The sequence below is a fragment of the Sinohyriopsis cumingii genome, chromosome 16 (assembly GCF_028554795.1).
Source record: "Sinohyriopsis cumingii isolate HCF-2022 chromosome 16, ASM2855479v2, whole genome shotgun sequence".
Classification (NCBI taxonomy): domain Eukaryota; kingdom Metazoa; phylum Mollusca; class Bivalvia; order Unionida; family Unionidae; genus Sinohyriopsis; species Sinohyriopsis cumingii.
The window spans coordinates 31,530,956-31,550,921 of record NC_142976.1 but is presented as its reverse complement, the minus strand read 5'-3'; the positions used below and the strand labels follow the sequence as shown (position 1 = coordinate 31,550,921).

The 19,966-nt window shown below is 37.0% G+C and overlaps 1 protein-coding gene across 1 annotated transcript; it reads left to right on the top strand.

Annotated features, from left to right (window-relative positions):
- The first annotated feature begins 8,655 nt into the window (after positions 1–8,655).
- LOC149780153 (pantetheinase-like) lies at positions 8,656–16,063 on the top strand. Its single transcript, XM_089936335.1, has 2 exons — positions 8,656–8,919; positions 13,842–16,063. Exons 1-2 carry the CDS (start codon positions 8,701–8,703, stop codon positions 15,111–15,113), a joined length of 1,491 nt encoding a protein of 496 aa, XP_089792461.1. The 5' UTR covers positions 8,656–8,700; the 3' UTR covers positions 15,114–16,063.
- The last annotated feature ends 3,903 nt before the right edge of the window (positions 16,064–19,966 follow it).

Below are 19,966 nucleotides of genomic sequence, written 5' to 3'. Positions count from 1 at the left end.
GTAAACCACACAGTGGGGAAAGAGAACAGACACTCCGGTTATGGCTGAAGACTCAAAATAGGCTCGAGAGAGACAGAGAGAAAAGATGAAAAAGGAATACAGCGACTCTAACCTCTCACAAACACTGAATTTGGAAGGATGAGACACAAACAGGTTATGCCGGCATGCTGACTAATGAGTTTTATCGTTCACTCGACTCTATGATGAAATTTGTTTTATCGGTATAACAGAAAGGATAATTGCATTTTTTTTTCTAAGAGAAAGTATATCATTGAACCACGGTCGACCATCTCCTAGATAAGAATAACCAGCAAAAGCGCCATGTCTCAATCAATTAGTATCTTTCTCGTCTGATATATGAGCCATGTAAATGGTTTGGTTAAGACAGTATATATGTAAATAACTACCCTCGGTCTTTAAGTCCTAGTCACCCTGACGTTGGACACCTAAAATTAATCAGATTCTTCCCAGAGGCAAGCAGATCAAATAGTTTTGTAACCACAGATTGTAGAGAACCTAACTTATTCTGAATAAAATTAAAGAACAAACAGACTGACATCTAGAAAACAGTTACACAAATAATATTATTATATGGTTGTTAAATAAAAAACTATAAGAAGAAATATTAAGGTTGCCATAGTTTGCTTGAAGGTGCAGCTTACATGTATCTAGTCAAGTTGTCTCAAACAGATAGCCCATGGCAGTATTTCCTGAGACCTGCAACGACATACGGAATTTGTTGCTGTTGTTATAGGGTTTAACGCCATTGTTCATAACAAGATAGGCTATACATGGCAGCCAGTATAAGCCTTGGTAAACCCCAGAAAAAAACACCGAGAAGCGTCCGGCAGGCTTTCTCACATACCACATCGGCCTAGACCGAGACTTGAACCCACGCAGATAGAGGTGAGATGTCAGTGATCCATAACTGTGAGCGCTTTCGACCACTCGGACAGTGAGGGACCGCGGAATCGGTAAAATAACCAATAATGCAAATTTTTTTCCACAGCCAGCCAGTTTCATATAAATGGGATTGTTGCATCATTTACTTTTTGTTTCCGACATTTCAACTGGATACCATTTTTTATATGAACCGCTTTGACATATCAAAACTTATTAGTCTTTGTATTTCAACAAATGTCGAAAAAGTCATTAGTCTCTGAATTTATATTTTGAAACTATCCAAGTTATATTTATTACACATGTCTGACATGATGTCGTTATAACTTCAGCTATGGCAATCATAAATTGTAACAACTGCTCACTGGTTGAGGCTTGCATGCGCACGTCTGTCATTCTAACAGACCAAAAAAAAAATACAAATGTTACTACAATACAAACAACAAGAGTCCCTAGAATGGACTGATGCTTTACTGCGTGAGAAGAATTGTCATGGATTTAATACAATGCCATGTTTTCGGTTAAGACTTAGTAGACTGTAATGAATATCTATATACATTTTTTAATGATTATACATTGTTATGGGTAGTTTTGTAAAGAACATATTAATTTAATTTTGTCCGTTATTGTGGGCCTGCACTTCATTTTAATTTCGTTTGTAAACATGTTTACCTGGATCTGAATTCAGGACATTGGTATTCCTCCCAGAAAAACATGGTCTACCTGCCCTTTTCCAGACAGCTTGCTAAAATTTATGTAAACAGACCTGCCTTTCTTACGAATTCGATGGAAATTCTACAAAGATGGCAGACTAGTTACAGATAATGGTTTATTGCAATTTATGTCAAGTGTGAAGGTGTATACATTTAATGTTGTTTGAATCAGAATTACTATTCGTATCTAAACAGCTGTAGTGGAATAGATCTTTTGGTAGTGTTTAATTATTATTTGAGGAGATTTATTTATTTAAGTTTCCATTATTCATTTGGAATTACAAAGTGCTCGTTGACTTTAGGATAAAATTACTCTTTAATGATTACTGTGAATTTATTCAAGGACATATTCTAGATTACATCAATTTGAAAGAATAAGTCCATTTGAAAATTTGCAAATTCATGACAATTTACACATCAGTGCATGCGAGATTGGAATTAGTTGGAACACCACTGGAATTTGTTTGGAACATTATACTTCTGGAAACGTGGTAAAATATTTAGGACTATTTTGGATGTAAAGCGAGTTCAATTAAAACAGTAATAATCAAAGGTTAAATGCCTGAAGATATGTATGTACACAACATAGAAAAAAGGGTGGGACCAGTCAGTGTGTGCATATTGGGACATTGTTTAAATAAAATGTCATGTTGTAATTGCAGGTACTTGCAATTCCTCCTGAACATCTATCATATGTGTGATCCTCAATTTCGCTATTTAACTGAAATACCTACTATTATGCAAGTTTAATTGTAAAATGGGTATCACAGGTAGATATGTTTGTATTTACTACATGATAAATAGCCTACAGTATTGTATGTCAGTTTGGTTCTGGCTTCATCTAAGTAGAATTGTTTCTTGTTCATACTATTTTTCCTGCTTTGTTCAGTCTGTACTGTATTACGTATAAGCTGAAAACGTTATATCTACGCCTTGTAGTTTGCCCCTAATTGCTAAGCCACATGTTTGCCAGGGCTATACAATTTGTTGCTACATGCATTGCTGTTATTACATGGCTTTATGTTTATTTATTGGCTTTAAATAAATATCCTTGGTAGAACTTCCATAAGTACTCCGAATTTGAGGTGAAAGAGGTTTTGGTTTGAAAGGTTAATTATTCCTGTTTATCTTGATTTGTTCATATTAATTTTTATTTTGATGAAAAAAGGGTATTTCTACACATTACAAACATGCATTGCAGAAACCAGCCAGAATTTGTCTACTCGATACCGGAACTGTTCCAGTGCAATGATGCATGGCAGAGTGATGGGATTAAAGCTAACAACAACAACAAAATCACAACAAGCTGTTAATACGTTACCTTATTGTTGTAATCTGGATTTTTTAGGTCCTTGTATGATGATTAATAAAGGATCAAACATGGTCTATGATGGCTTTATATTCTTTGATTAAACATCGGCTTTCATTTGGCGAAGGTGAGATAGAAAAGAAAACCTGACCAAAAAACTCCTTACTCACTATCACTATCATTTGAGGAAGTATTTTGATTTTTGGGGGGTCTTGTTTCAATTGCAATGTTGTTGTTCAATGCACAACGAGATCAAGTTTAATGCATCATAACTGAGCTGATCTTTGCTCACGCTTGCACTAGTGTAATTCAACAGTGGTTAAGGATAGTAAGTGGTACCTATGAACAACATCAAAAATATTAAGATAAACTGTATAAAGCAAGACACAGACGCTAATGAACATTAATGAGGACTAGTGGTCAGTTATCTGACCTTGACAATGTATAGGCAGCATCATCACTACTGGTCCAGCAGCTGATACAAACATAAATGTATATTCTGAAATATGGTTTGGTAATGATCATGGAATTAAAATTTGGTTTAATAACAATTCCTCAGTTGAGAAAATAAATGCGAAGATTTCGGGACGAAGGAATGAGCTGCTTGAAAGGTTTGCATGTTAAATGCATCTTTTGACACATGTGACAAGATGTTATTAAAGAAAGCTAAAGTAGAAAGACTTTATAATATAATATACCCATATATTGGATAAATAGCACTTCCTCATGTTTTGAAACAATACAAAATCTAAAATAGCACCCAAATAAAACAAATGAAAGTTATTTCTGATGCCAATTTTGTCTTCATACTAGTCAAGGGATTTGTTAAGGTGTTAAATGCTTTGACTAGACCTATCATTCTTTCAATATGTACTTTTACTACTTATTTTCCTGTCATTTAATACTACCCAAGCACACAACAACACATACTATACATAAGTAAAGAAATTTCAACTTCGTAATTCAATTTAGGAACGGTTTTGTTTTGTTAATGATCGAAGGTAACTGCACAGGAAATCAGATTGATTGACCAGTAGCGTTGGTGCCACCTAGGTAGTAACACTAACCTGTTAATATCTACCACTGGACAATGACTGACATAAGGACCTGGAGGTGAACAATGCTTTACTTGAAACAGTTTGAGATCAGAAAAAATACAAAAGTCAATTTAATATGATTTGATTGATTTCGTTTCATATTTGAAGTACATCAGTTTCAGCGCTGTGTGGCAAATAATAGTTTTAAAATGTGGCAATTTTGAGCACATGGAAACTGAACTCAGAGTTTGTGATTTTTTAAATAAAAAGTCACCAGCCCTGGGTCAGCATCTGACAAAATGTTTCCAGTCTTACTGATACCCCAACTACAGCTGACTTTGGCATACAGAGACATACATCACTGTTCAACCAACAAAAGTGTATGTAAACGAAACTTGCAAATGCATCCAATGGCTTGTATCAGAATTTTATTCCGTGAGGAAATGTGTCTCTGTGTGTGTGTGTGTGTGTGTGTGTGTGTGTGTGTGTGTGTGTGTGATTCACATATTCAATGTAGTTTTAACAGTTTTGTCAGATCGCTACGATGTCGGCAGTATGGCAGTTTATAGGGATGTATAGGATTGGGGCATTATGCCACAGACAAATAGGATCATGTCCCATCAAGTCATATTCTCCTGACACCAATCTGACCAGTCCAAACACTGACTTCTTATTACTGAGTGCCACGTGAGGAAGCAGCTATTACCATTTATATAAGTTTTTAGATTCAGCTTGGGTTCAAACCCATTGCATCCAGCATCCGAGGCAGATTCTCTAACCAATTAGGCCACCGGAGCGGTCTCCATCAGAAAACACACTTCAGAGTAGGCATAGTTAGTTGTTGTTGTTGTTGTTGTTATAGAGTTTAACGTCATTTTTCAGAACAAGATAGGCCAGTATTAAAGGTGGAGGAAGAACCCGGGAAAACCCCGGAAAGAACCACCGACCCACGAGAAGCTATCAGCAAGCTTTCTCACATATCCACATTGACCGAGCCTGAGACTCGAACCCACGAAGACAGAGGTGAGATAGTATTGATCCGTGACGGAGAGCGCTTTAGATCAATCGGACGCTCGGGGCCCGGCCATAGTCAGATTGGCAATATGGGCTGATGCTTGTGAGAGATATTCTTGAAAATTTGGCATGTAGTTACCCTGTTAGTCAACCAGGGAACATACTACTCAACACTGTTCATTCTGTAAGAAAGAATCACACAACATCAATATCAGAGTATACACTTTATATCTTATTACTGGGGTTAAGTGTAAATAGAAGTTCACACTACTTACAACTAAAATTTTACTGCCATTTTTCTGACATATGAGTAACCTTATCATTCCTGGCACCACATACTTTCATATTCGTTGCATATGCTTTTCTGGGAATAGATAAAATCCCCACAAAAATGAAAGATAGTACATAATCTCTGCTAGAACAAGTGTTTTAACTTTTTAAACTGTCAGAAATATGCTAGCCTATTTTTAAGATTGGATAGGGAAAATAGAAATCGGAAAAAATAACATTTAATTTAATCATGGAATTTCTCGTTTGTACAATAATATTTTGGCTCGGATTTTATGTACGTCTCAAAATAAGTCAAATACAGTACACACAATTATAATGGATATAGGTCACTTTAAAAATGCAAGTGTTGTAGAACAGCTGAAGGATTTAATGCAATGGCTTAAAAGTGTTGTAATGATGATTAAAAAAAGTGATGTGAAAAACACATATGCGTGCAATGCGTACTAATAGCATTAGACATCTTAATCTCCTTATTTGTTATAGTCATGATCTAACATTTAACATGCACACAGAATTGTATTTATCTACTCAAAATAGGCCCACATTAAGCATCAGAATCAAATGATCCATGGCGCCACAAAATATGTATATGTGTGTTGGTTGAAAAGTTTAAAAGGGGAAAAACTTATACTGGGTGAGGGAATTATTTCCTGTCTTTTATTTTTAGGGTGTGGGAGATGGGTGTTGAACTGGGGCTATTTTATCCGTACCCGATATTATTTATTGGTAAATTGTCCTAAGCAACGATACGAGACCAACCCCCACCACTATAATAGTTTGGTATTTTGCATTATCGCCAGCACCTAAACAGCACGTAGATTAAATCAAAAACCAATCTTTAATCTACAGTATGCACTCAGATTGGTGCAAGTCACTTTGATCTTTTTTGGCCCAGTTTGCAACAAAAGTTATTGACTGAATATTCCAGTATAAGCAACAGTCACATTCAGTTAAACTGCATGATCAATCAGCCTCTTCCATACTTTGGAATATTCCTCCTTCTGGCTACTCTGTTAGATCCCTGTTACGTCTACAAATCCTTGCATTACATTTGAAGTAATTACAATGCGCTTTCTGTAAAGTAACTGCAAACCCACGATTATTTTTGAGAATATTGAGACGGTTTGTCCGGAAGCTGACCAGGCATATATATAAGAATGCGCATCACGCTTGAAGTTATCACTTCGGAGGTAAAACCTAGAAGGGGACAAAATATCTAGCTAATATGTGTGGCTATGGTATTTCATTATCTATGCAGACGGTTCCATACGTAGGAAGGATGATGATCAAAAATAAACTTGAAATCTAATTTAGTGATATATACATTCACTCTGTCAACATAGATATAGGTAGCATACATGATGTCGCCGAAAGTTTCCACCGTCAATATATATATGTATATAAATGAAGTTGACTTAAAAAGTTTTAATTAATGCTCATGCATAAATGAAACACATGAAGGTATTCCTTATACCTATTCACATAAATACTTTCTTCATTGATTCTTTCTTATCTTGAATATGTATCTTTATATCATTACATATTTTTAATAATGTTAGACCACGCTATCGTTAAATATGAAACTTGTACATAATAGTTTTATCCTATTCAAGTACATTACGAGGGTGGGCTGATCGTAAGACAAAATAAAGGTAATTTGCATCTTTTCCAATTCGTACTGTTTTGTGCAAAGGATTCCCATTCATGAAATTCCGTCTAAACAATGAACAATATACCAGCATTATGCAACTACAAAACATAGTGATTTTAAGTAGCTGATTTTAGTATAAAAATTGTTTTATAAACTTTTCATCTACACTTGAAAGATAACTAAGATAATATCGTGGCAGTTATATAATCTGACAGTTTACAAAGGGTAACCTAATGTTAATTTCCTTTCTAACCTCTTTCAATGCACTGGTAACATTACAGGTAATGTGGGAATTGGAAAGGAATGTTAATTTTGTTTAAACACGGAGGAGGAGGGACATTACTAAGGTGTTGAGACTTTACTTTATTAATAATGGGAATCATATGTCCAAAGGGCAACCCATCGACATTCTATTGGATGCATAACAAATATAATATATCAACATTTCTAACATATCACTTGCCTTTGCCAGTAGAAACTCATAAAATGTAATGCAGCGGAGTAATAAAAAAACCCACAAATGGCAGACTACTTTTCCATCTTCTTTGACTACACTCGTGAAATTATAGAGATTATAAGAATCGTCAAGGGGCTGGTAGTTATATCTGACAAAGGAGTTTAGTGTAGGTTACGTATATTGTACTAGATATTTTGTTTTAAATGTGAGTCATATAGCGGAAAGTGGCAGGGGAAAGAATTGTATTTACGAAGAGTTTTAAAATATATTTTCATAATCCTTCTTTAACATCCTGCCCTGTTTATGGAAATGAATTTTGTTTGACAAGATCATTTACGGGTGGCGGTATGATCATTATAGAGGGGTGTAGTGTTTACTTTATCTATAACAAGATTCATAGGGTGGTAAGAAGAAATGGATAGCATTTTTATTTATAAGGGGATTAAATATTGTTTATATCCTTCTTTTGCATCATAATTTGTCTGTTTGGGATGGTAGGTTGTTTTGAATACTGTGTGTAAGGGTATTTTAGAGGCGATAGCTGTTCTACTTAATTTATCATGAAGTTTAACAGTCCGCTAGAAAATATATGAAATTGTTAGTGTAAAGACAATTTTTTTAAATAATCATCTATGTGTATTTCAACTAGCTTAATTTAAAGGGTTATGTTTTGAAACAGTGTATTATTATAGTTAGCATTGAGATAAGCATAACAAACTTTTTTGCAGCTGATATTTTCTTCAATATCGTGTACGTGTTTGAAACATTATAATGATTATAATGAGATTTTTACGCATCATGTGGCACGTTTTCAAACTTAAAGTGAACTAGGCACTTTCTACATGCACTATTTCCACTATAATTTTTAAATGTAGTATAATAAGTCAAATACAGTATAATTTCTGTTTTCTTGAAATGACTTAAAGTGGTTGATGATAAAAAAATAAAATAGTAGTTCATTTGTTGTTTCTAGATTTTTTTCTTTCCTTTATTTTCATATCTCTATTTCGTTTGATACTGCAAGTGAAGACGATGTATACTGTAAGCATTTCCAGAGAAGAAACAAACTACATTTATGGTGGACGAAATTCATGATACCGATAAAACTATTTTTGTGGTAGTTTATCACTCTTTTCCAGACTTTGAATTGGGGCAGAAGAGCCTTTGAACGAGTGCATACTTGTGATAACGTCCTTGAAACATAGGATGCTGATTAAAGTATATCGCGTTTCTGTACAAAACAAACATGATCAATATACGGCCTACTTGCTGGTTATATAAGCAGCGCAGGTGTTTTACCCCTTACTACTTCAACGCTCACCGTCATCATGTTGATAAGTAACGCCGTTTATTTATGGGTTATATCTTTGAGCCACTTCTTTCCATTGATCAGAGCAGACACACAAACATATAGAGCTGCTGTTTATGAGCATGCGGTCATCCTACCTCCTAATCCGGGTGCAAATGTTTCAAGGGAAGAGGCTCTGCACAATATGATGATCAATCTTCATGTCTATGAGACACAGGCCTCTGTAGCAGCGGAACAGGTTGGTAGCAATTCAATATATATATATATATATATATATATATATATATATATATATATATATGTATATATATATATATATATATATATATATATATATATATATATATATATATATATATATATATATATATATATATATATATATATATATATATATATATATATATATATATATATATATATATATATATAATTCGCTGACCTGGATGATATTAATATTTGTATTAAATAATAATTCTGCCCAGTAGTATCAAGCATTCTAGTTAATAATCCAGGGATAGCACTTTCCGTTTGGTGTATATTTGTAATTTTCTATAATTAATAATATGTACATTGATTTCTTTTATAGGAATCTGGAATGACTGTGTAGACATGATAATTAATTACTACGTCGTCATGCATTATTGTAGGTGATTTGTGCATGGCGTGATTGAATATTGACTGGTACGTGCATTCAAATCGATGGGTACCGTTTGTCCGCGGACCTGGGTTCGAATCTCTGTTGACTACGAATTAAAAATTATCTACCCTGTACCATAGCATTATTTTTTGTATTATAAATATATATGAGATTTATACGAATAATCTTGTTATTTTACTTATTCTTACAGCTTGGAATAAAACATGAGCACATTTTTGTGTGTACATCGAACCTATTTCTTTAAATATTTGGGGTAGATAAAGGAACTGAACTTTTGCGAAAACTAAACCCATCTTTGACGCGTTCGATGACTAATAAATGCAGTCTCTTAAGTGTAACTTCTATATTAGTTTATGACCCAACTGTACTACTCACTGGAAGATATATAGTGAATAAATGTCTTGAAAAGTATAGGCAGGTTCAAGTTTTAGATGCATGCGGAGACACCCTATAATAAAAGACAAAAACACGATATTATTATTTTGAACAAGATACACCGCTATCTACCATATCCATATCTCGACCTTCAAATTGTTGTTCTAGTGATTAAATAAACTTGGGGACGGAGTTATGCAGTGTGTATGTATCTGCGCAGTGGCACGTAAATGCGCGACGTCTCTAAATTCACTATGCACCGTTAGTCCATTTTGATCCCTGGGCATTAAAAGACAGATGTATCAATATAATTGACCCCGTAGTTGTCCCTACTACGTGACAATATCCCTGGATCAGAACCTTGATAGTATTGGGATTCACACCCTGTCACCATAACTATAAATCTGCATATGGTAAGAACGATTTATACCTGCAACATCCTTTGGCGTCCTGGTCAATCCTAAGCGCGCCAACCTACTACAACTACTACTACTAGTATATATAAACAGCGTCCTCTCCACCAGGACCTACCACAGTGCAGACTGCGACCCCGACCATGCCCTCGTGAGCAGAAGAGTGCGACTACAGCCACACACGCTGCACCGCTCAAAACCAAAAGAACGTCCTCACATAAACACTGCGCAGATGTCAGTCCCTGCCAAGGTGGAGGAGTATGTGTCCGCCCTGGACGAGGCTCTACAGGAACTGCCGGAGCACGACGCTACATCCAAATGGAACGCCATGAATTGTGCTATCTACAGTACAGCTATGTCAACGTTTGGGAAGAAGGAACGACCCAGCCAGGACTGGTTCAACGCACACCTATCAAGGATGGAACCACAAATCGAGGAGAAACGAAAATCCTTCATAGCTTACCAAAAATGCCCTAATGAACGGACGCTTGCTGCTCTCAGAAGTGCCCGATGTAACACCCAACGCATTGCTAGACAGTGTGCGAACGACTACTGGCAACAACTGTGTGAAGGGATCCAGCGCAGTGCCGAGTCAGGAAACATCCAAGGTATGTACAGTGGTATCAAGAAGGCTCTAGGCCCTACAGTGAAAGGGGTCGCTCCACTGAAATCACTGACGGGAGAGAAGATCACAGACCGTGGTCAACATATGGCCAGATGGGTAGAGCACTACTCAGAGCTATACTCCCGAGAAACATCAGTCACCGATGCAGCTCTCAGCTGCATAAAGAATCTGCCCACCATGGAAGAACACGACAAAGTGCCAACCTTAGAGGAGCTCAGCAAAGCAATCGACTCCCTTCCAAACGACAAAGCACCAGGTAGTGACAGCATCCCGCCCGAAGCCATCAAACGTGGAAAACCAACATTGATTAAACCACTGCACCAGCTACATTGGCTCTGCTGGGAGGACGGAGTAGTTCCCCAAGACATGCGCGATGCCACCATTGTGACCCTTTACAAAAACAAGGGCGACCGCAGTGACTGTAATAATTACAGAGGGATCTCGCTCTTGAGTATCGTTGGTAAAGGCTGCGGTTGCTAGCGGACCGTGTGTGCCCGGAATCACAGTGTGGCTTCAGAGCAGGCAGGTCGACGACAGACATGATCTTCTCCCTACGACAACTCCAAGAGAAGAGCAGAGAGCAAGGTCAACCACTCTACATGATGTTCATCGACCTCACCAAGGCCTTTGACCTGGTCAGCAGGAAGGGCCTTTTTGAACTTCTGAGTAAGATCGGTTGCCCCCCAAAACTCCTCAGCATGATAATCTCTTTCCATGCAGATATGAAGGGAACAATCCTGTATGAAGGATCCACCTAAACCTCCTTCCCAATTAACAGCGGCGTGAAGCAGGGCTGCGTGCGTGCACCAATACTTTTTGGGTTCTACTTCTCCATGCTCCTGTCGTACGCCTTCGACACGTCCACCAATGGCATATACCTACACACCAGGTCCGACGGGAGGCTGTTCAACCTGGCACGACCGCGCTCAAAGATCAAAGTGAGAGCTGTGCTCATCTGGGAGATGCTTTTTGCAGATGACGCAGGTCTTGTGACCCACACTGAGGAAGCCCTCCAGAGACTGGGATACCGTTTTGCTGATGCCTGCATGCAGTTTGGTCTCACCATCAGCTTGGAAAAAACAAATGTCAGCATGCAAGATACCTCCATTGTCCCTTTCATGAAAATCAACGGTGTCACCCTGGAAGCAGTCAACAACTTTAATTACCTAGGGTCAACCATGAGCAACACTCTCTAGACTTATATGGAGACGGACAGAAGGCTTAGAAAGGCAAACACCATCATGGCTCGATTAACGAAAAGGGTGTGGGAAAACAAGGCGTTGACAGAGCACACCAAGGTCCGAGTCTACCAGCCCTGCGTTCTCAGCACCCTTCTATATGGAAGTGAAACCTGGAGTACCTACATGAGGCAAGAACGCCGGCTCAACTCCTTCCATATACGGTGCCTAAAACGCATCCTGAAAATCAGCTGGAAAGACCGTGTTGCACACAGCGAGATCCTGCAGCGTGCAAGTACCCCCAGCATGTACTCCCTGCTGAGCAAACGCCGCCTTCGATGTCTAGGGAACGTCCGACGCATGGAGGATGGAAGGCTGCCAAAGGACATACTATATGGACAACTGGCCACTTACATGAGAAGAGTCGGACGCCCCTCACTCCGTTTCAAGGATGTATGCAAGAGGGACATGAAGGCATGCAATGTTTCACCCGATGGCTGGGAAGAGCTGGCCGAGGACCGATACACCTGGAGACTAACGGTAAACAATGGCATATAAGTCGCTGATGCGAGTAGAGGCCAGTTGGTGACAGAGAAACGTAAGAGGAAGAAGAAAGCTGCACCAACCACAGTAATACATACTTCCCAGTATGTCTGCACCAACTGCAATAGGGACTGTCACTCACGTATAGGATTGCACAGCCACAGCAGACGATGCCAACAGAGACAGACAACACCCCAAGGTCGCAATTCGCATGGTCTTTCGAGACTGAGTCGCCAATGATGATGATGATGATATATACACACACACATGCACTCTCCCTACGGGAATAATTATCTGAGTCAGAACTTGCAAACTACTGAGATGCCAACCATATACCCATGTACATAAGTTGTTGTATGGAGAGAAAAATGCATGCTCACAACAAACTTTGGTCTTTAAGGCGGTTCTTCCCCTCAGACATTCACCCAAGGGGCACGACCTTTGGGGTGGAGATGGTAAGTATTTTGAGATGTGTTTTACAAACACATTCTTCTCGATATTGCTTAACTTTAATTCTTTCAACATATATTTCAAAGCATCAAATTATTGGAACGGAAAACAAATCTATATCTTATAAAATGCAATCAATTTGCTCCGGCTTTAGTAAACTGCTTGTCAATCTTTAATAAATACAACATTCTTTGTGCATCCTAGGTAACTTGAAACATATCCTGTATGTCATAATAGGTAATTAGAAGTAAGATCCACAGTGGCTCATTGATTAGTGTACCGGATACATGATAGAAAGTATGCAGGTTCAAAACCTACCATCGGATCATCCGCTCATCAGTTGACGTTGGATGCCCTTTGTCAAAAACATATATAGCTCTCGATTGTCCTTTGTTGTTGTTGTTGTAAGTTTAATGCTATTTTTCAGCACAAGATAGGCCAAACATGGCGTCCAATACAAATGGTGGAGGAAGAATCCGAGAAAATCCCGAAAAGAACCACCGACCCACGAGAAGCTACTGTCAAGCTTTCTCACATACCCACATTGGCCGAACTCGGGACCCAAGCCATGAAGACAGAGGTGAGATGCCAGTGATCCGTAACGGTGAGCTCTTTAGACCACTCGTTCACTCGGCGTCCCTCCTTTGCACCAAATAGCCTATGTGTGTAGCTGTGCAATGCAACAACAAACCAAACATATAATGAATTTCATAATGACCTATTAAAATAGACTAAGCTAATTTTCCTTTGAATTTAGATAATAATGCGATCTTCTCATTTTATTTAAATTTCTCTAATCTGTCATATCAGATAACATACAACAACATCTGTTAGTAGACATTATAGCTCGATTCTAAGATCTGATCCAGGTTTGGTGTCCAAATTTCAAATACATAATAATATATTCTTTTCCAGGGTGCTGATATTCTTGTCTTCCCTGAAAATGGAATACACGGAATCAAATTAAAAAGTAGATATACTGTCGCTCCGTATCTCGAATATATCCCTGATCCCAAGTCTGAAAGCTGGACACCGTGCGACGAACCCGGAAGATATAATGACTCAGATGTTCAAGTATTTCTAAGTTGCCTAGCAAAGAGACATTCTATTTATTTAGTGGCGAACATAGGAGACGCACAGCCTTGTGTAAAAGATGACCCTAACTGTCCACCAGATGGCCAGTATCAATACAATACAGACATTGCTTTTGATAGATCGGGAAAGCTTATTGCTAGGTATCATAAACAAAATCTTTATTACGAATTCCAGTATGATGAGCCTGTCAACCCCGAGTACATCTACTTTGATACTGATTTTGGTCGCTTTGGTTTATTTACCTGCTTTGATATACTTTTTCATGAACCAGCCATTCCACTTCTTCAGGAGCATAACATTACTGATATTGCTTTTCCCACGGCATGGATGGACGCTTTGCCATTCTTCTCTGCAATAGGGTACCATTCATCCTTTGCTGTCGCAAATAAAGTAAATTTATTGGCTGCAAATCTTCACCGACCACAAGAAAGATTTCAGGGTAGTGGCATTTACACGCCGATTGGACCAAAAAGTTTTTACTACAGTAGAACACAGGATGACGGAAAATTACTGGTCGCTGACGTTCCTGTGATACGTCCTACAGTAGGTTCAACTACTTCAAACGAACACCATCCACTATCCCCAGGAATAAGAGAAAATCATCGTATAACATCAAATGAGTTCAAATCTACCAGTTTCCGTGACTGGCATAATTTTGTAATCATCGGTGCAGAAAACGGTACCGAACAGGTGTGTCAACAGGGTTTATGCTGCTATCTGGAGTATGAAAGACAATATAGTGCAGAAATGTATGCTCTCGGAGTTTTTAACGGAATACATAAATATCGTGGCCCATATTATTTGCAAGTATGCATGCTACTACGATGTGCGTCATCCACACAAGAAAGCTGTGGAAAATTGAATTTTGACGCTAACACAAGATTTAACCATTTCAAACTCCATGGCAATTTCTCTACACCGTATGTAAACCCACAAGTTTTACTATCCATCAACGGATCTTTGGAGCTTGCCCCGATTGGTACATGGCAATACGATTCAAATACTTTGCAAGGAAGTTCCACCCTGTCTCCTCTGTTGTCAACCATTATGGTGGGCAGAATTTATGTCAGAGATACTATAGCGACATGTTGAAGCGTAGAGACAATAAATTATCCAAGTAATATTGTAAATAGAATATACAAAAAGTCAATCATTAATTGATAATCAATTATATGGAATATAACCATATAATTAACAAACTCATAAGTTTGTTAACCTTGACATAAATAACATCTATTACATAATGCACCAATCACATCTATCCTTGGTTTGCGTTTTCCTTTATGCCTATAACATGTTTAAAAATCAACAAAAATACAAAATAAAATATGCATCTAAATAAACTTAATTTTCCAGTTACTAAGCTTATTTTACATCTGACAGCATGTGGCCGAAAACTAGGTTGTGGATAATATGGTCAATGACTCATATCTATATAATGTAAACATTTAGATACGAGTTTTGATTCTAGCAAAGTTGTTCAATTTAATTAGTAATGGCAATTATTTCCAACTGAAACTTGATGAAACATACCAGAAGTTCAATGATTACAATGACAACATTGTCTCTTTAATGAATGACTTCAAAGACAACACAACATTAAAATTGCATGTACTACCCCAGGCTTGATATTGGCTGGTTTCATGAGACAAAAATTATTTGTTACAAAGAAAAATTGTTTTACCTTTTCAGACACACTTGTAATGCGTTCCTTTCTTATCCAAATGATAGGAACAGACTTTTAATGAGATCACCTGTCATTCTCTTTTTCTTTTAAAAACGAAGTATACTTCAAACCTGAAATTATAATAGCATATACATGACAGAATGGTATACTTTAGATAGATTCATCAAATAGAAAACATGATGTGTGCAGAGCTAGAAGTCTCAGAATTTATACTGTTCTGATTCTTAAGAAACGCAATGTACCATGCATAATTCCTGGATAAATAGCATAGAAACTGGAACCTTGATTATAACTTTTTTGACAAAATATTTCTTGAATAAACGAATGCTTAACAAAAAAAGCTGATTTAGAAAAAGATGGCATTAGCTTGTGTTTTGCAAAATCATTCTTTAACATTCTTTCTCACTTTCTCCCTATCTTTTGATTTTTCGAAAAATGTTACTGAAACAATGTCAAATGTTTTCCTTCACACCCTATTATGCTAGATTTAACAAAGTAGACACAATAGGCAGATGTGTTCTAGGATCACCGAAAGACGTTTCAAAGCAGCTATCAAGGTAAATATGGTCAAGTATATACGGTCATGTACTTTCATAAATGAATTAATTAAGTGGATCTTTTTCCTAATATGGAATTTCCTCAATATAACCTACATTTATAACAAGCTTTGGAAAGAATCTACCAAAACGATAAACCAATGGTGGAAGTGGAACAGGGTCTTTGAGTGTGATTGTATGCCATTGTCTTCCATAAGAACTAAAATTTAAACCGCCATCCTCTACTTTTGTATCTCTTTGATGGTCTGTGAGTGTGTTTGCCAATGGGTTTGTATGAAACAAACGTTTCAGAGCACGCGTTGACTCTGAAAGTCACTCACGCAGCATGTTCTCCAGCGTTCGTTTTAGAGCGCGCGTTGACTCTGAAAGTTAGCAGCATGTTAATTGGGTGATACAAATCATACCATGGCTAAAATGTGTCACACACGTTGTTTGGTCGGTGAAACCGCGCAATTACTTTTCATCCGTCCGTCGACTATATATGGATGCGAGCTTGCCTCTTGTGACATTTTTGGTTATTTTTCGAGTTGGCATAAACTGCTAATTAGTGGATGATACGAGTGCAGTACATCCTTAATTAGGTGACTAAAAAAATAACATTAAATGAGCTAATTAGAGAAGTGATGAAGTAGGATAAATGAAACTTAAAGATAATGGCAAAAGGGAGGTGAATAGTTGCAACATCGCTTCAGCCAAAACTAGAATAATGTCGATCAGAGGGTAAATGAAGGGGAGAGCACATACCGATTGAGCGATATGATTGGCAAAGGCAAATCTGACCAACAGAAAACCCTTTTCTGGGCTAAAACCAAAGTTACCCACTTCTCTACAAAAATAGTGATATATTAATCAGTATACACCAGGAGCATTTGGATATCGTTTGTCTTTAACAACTAGTCACTAATCCCTCATAGATGTTTTCTATGTATAGTGGGTGAGCACTCCATCCATTCTGTGTTATATTCTGATGTAGTGTTTGTACATATACTGTAGGCACCCCAATCTTTACACTGGTGACAATATATTTGTATGTACGTGTTAACATTCATATTCTAGGTGTTTAGTAATTGTAGGTGCTGGTCAGTAGCTTTTTGGTTAATTGAAACAGCGGCTTGCTATGTGACTGCAGGTTCTTGTCTGTCACTAAGTGCAGCTTAACATTATTTTCCCCATGTCACATATGATAATTTTGTATTCAAGTCCATTGCACCAGGAGTTTTGTGAAACCTTTGTGCCTTTTAATATTACCAATCCGCTTGTAGCAGAGTGTCAAATTAATATCAAGCCCATAGAATAATGTTAAATTTACATTGTCTCCAGAACATTACGCATTCAAGTTTCAGACCATAATGCTAATTCATGTTGTTTGCAGTGTTATATTTGTCCCCAAACTGACAGATATTACTTCCTTCAGAACTGAATTTTTCTCGTTCGTCCTTAGCATTTTTACTAGCACCATTAATAAGTTTTGGTTGACACATGTGTGAATTGCCATGTTTTGGTACTATATTTTCAGCAACAATCCTTGAGTTTAGTAGTAAAGTGGTTTGGGATCAAACACTTAAAAAAAAAAAAAACTATACATTTTTCCCAGACTAGGTATTTATACTTCCAGTGGTTGTTCTGGTGTTATATTTCTGAGTAATAATATTGTACAATGATGATCCTGGTTGATATTTTTAAATTGTGACGGTGCTCTTTTACTGTTTGATTAAGTTTATGTAAAGAAATAATGTTGTGCATGTCTGATGCACACTAATAGTTTATGGTATCACAATTTAGAGGTACCTAATAATGACACCAAACAATCATTCGTAACGTGGATTGAAATAGTCCCTATCAAAATTAAACTATTTTACACATTAATATAAAATAAGAAATCTTTTTTTTTAACGAACTTACAGCAATGAACAGAGCCATCAGTTCTAACTTATTGTTAAAGGAAACGTTTGATGAAAAATGTACTTCTTCAGCTTTGCACATTGATTATATCACAATCCTGCGTGACACGGCTCGAATAACAAATCTGCACAGGATGTCTGAAATCACTAATTTACGGGTTCACATCATATTTCTAGCTTTGATATATCATCTTTAAGAAAAGCAAGATAATTCGTTCTTAAACCGTCCATGAGAAATTCAGGCATCATATGAAACTAAGAAGTCACAATAAAATCCGGAATGCGAATTTGTTTACATTATTGTTGACTTTACGGGTCCTGCTGAGTTGATACCATCAGATGAATTCGTTAATGCTTATCAAAACAGCGTGAAAATACAGGGACAAGAACAAGCTTTTACACTCATACCCAGTATAACAAATAAGTATACACCCATAAAACATATGAACGCCAATCTAAACAATGGCGGGTGGGAGTGATGTCCGACGCTCAGAAATGGACAAAACGCAACACACACATAGTATGCATTATCAGTGATGCATTAAGAAAGTTATCAATGATACAGTCAGCATGAGACAATCTTGACAAATTCAGTGGATTCTGAGTATTTATGGAGAACTCCACTCGTAATATCATAAAGGTATTTAATTATCATACCTCTTGCATAGCAATATGACATTTTTTAAGAGGTCCTGTGAGTTTTCTTTGCACAGGGTTCGCCGCATGGTTTACCTTTCAATAGCTAGACTAAAACAGAGACAGTGTCTGCATCAATAGCCAATACAAATAAAAGTGATTTAAACCTCATCAATAACACTGCCAATCTAGTAATTATGGTACAAAACGTTGATACAACTAACAGTAGTCTTGTAACAAAAATATTAATGCTCAAATGCTTAAAGCTTCGGAAGATACAAATTTAAAAAATAAGAATACAACCTGAAACTAATTATTGCAAATAAATTATACGCTACTTATCAGAGTGGGAATACGAATAGCCAAGTAAATCTTTGTAGATAAGGATAGCTAAGAACGGAAAAAGGATTTAACGTACATTGAGACATTTAAATTATTATGTATTGCAGTACAACCATCACAAACTGTGCGAAACATATGCCCAATCATCGACGACATATACTGTTGCAATAGGGAAGTTTAAAAATAAAACACGTAGTTTAGAAGCTGATATGGAGAAAATAAAATTAAAATTAAAGACAAAATCACGTTACAATTACAGCGAATAAATCTGCATTGACAGCCGAATATTTATTTGGCTCTCAGAATGGCGTACTCGTATTGATTGCTTTTTATATGCTGTGTACCTCTTATAACCGTTTATGATAAATAACTTTCTTTCCAACTCGTGGCTTTGCATATAATGTCATCGATAATGCATATCTTAATGACTGCATGTTTCACTATTTGATCATATTTTCAAATTTTGCGGTAGATCAGCTTCTCTATTGAAGAGTGTTTCCGTTACAATTGCTCTAAACCCGCTTAAAGTGAAATGACCAACTATGCCTGTAAACATTCCTGAACTATTGCTATCCTAGCTTGATTCAATTAAAATGATTAAATTTTATATTCTTTTCATACGTCATTTGTGTCGACATTTCCGAGGAAAACATATTTAATCTAATTAATATTTGGAACCTGAAATCAAGACTGTTGTCTTTAGGTCCCTTAGGATATAACGTTGGATCAATTGCAATAAGTTTACTCATGTATGTAAAGATTAGTCGTTTGTAGTGGTACTGGGATTATCGACTCTGATGATCATGGCATGACAATGTCGAA

Excerpts from the sequence above, each read along its gene's own strand:
- LOC149780153 (XM_089936335.1), top strand. The coding sequence starts at position 8,701 with ATGTTGATAAGTAACGCCGTTTATTTATGGGTTATATCTTTGAGCCAC. Across the intron at positions 8,920-13,841 it reads CCTCTGTAGCAGCGGAACAG|GGTGCTGATATTCTTGTCTT; the intron begins GTTGGTAGCAAT and ends ATTCTTTTCCAG.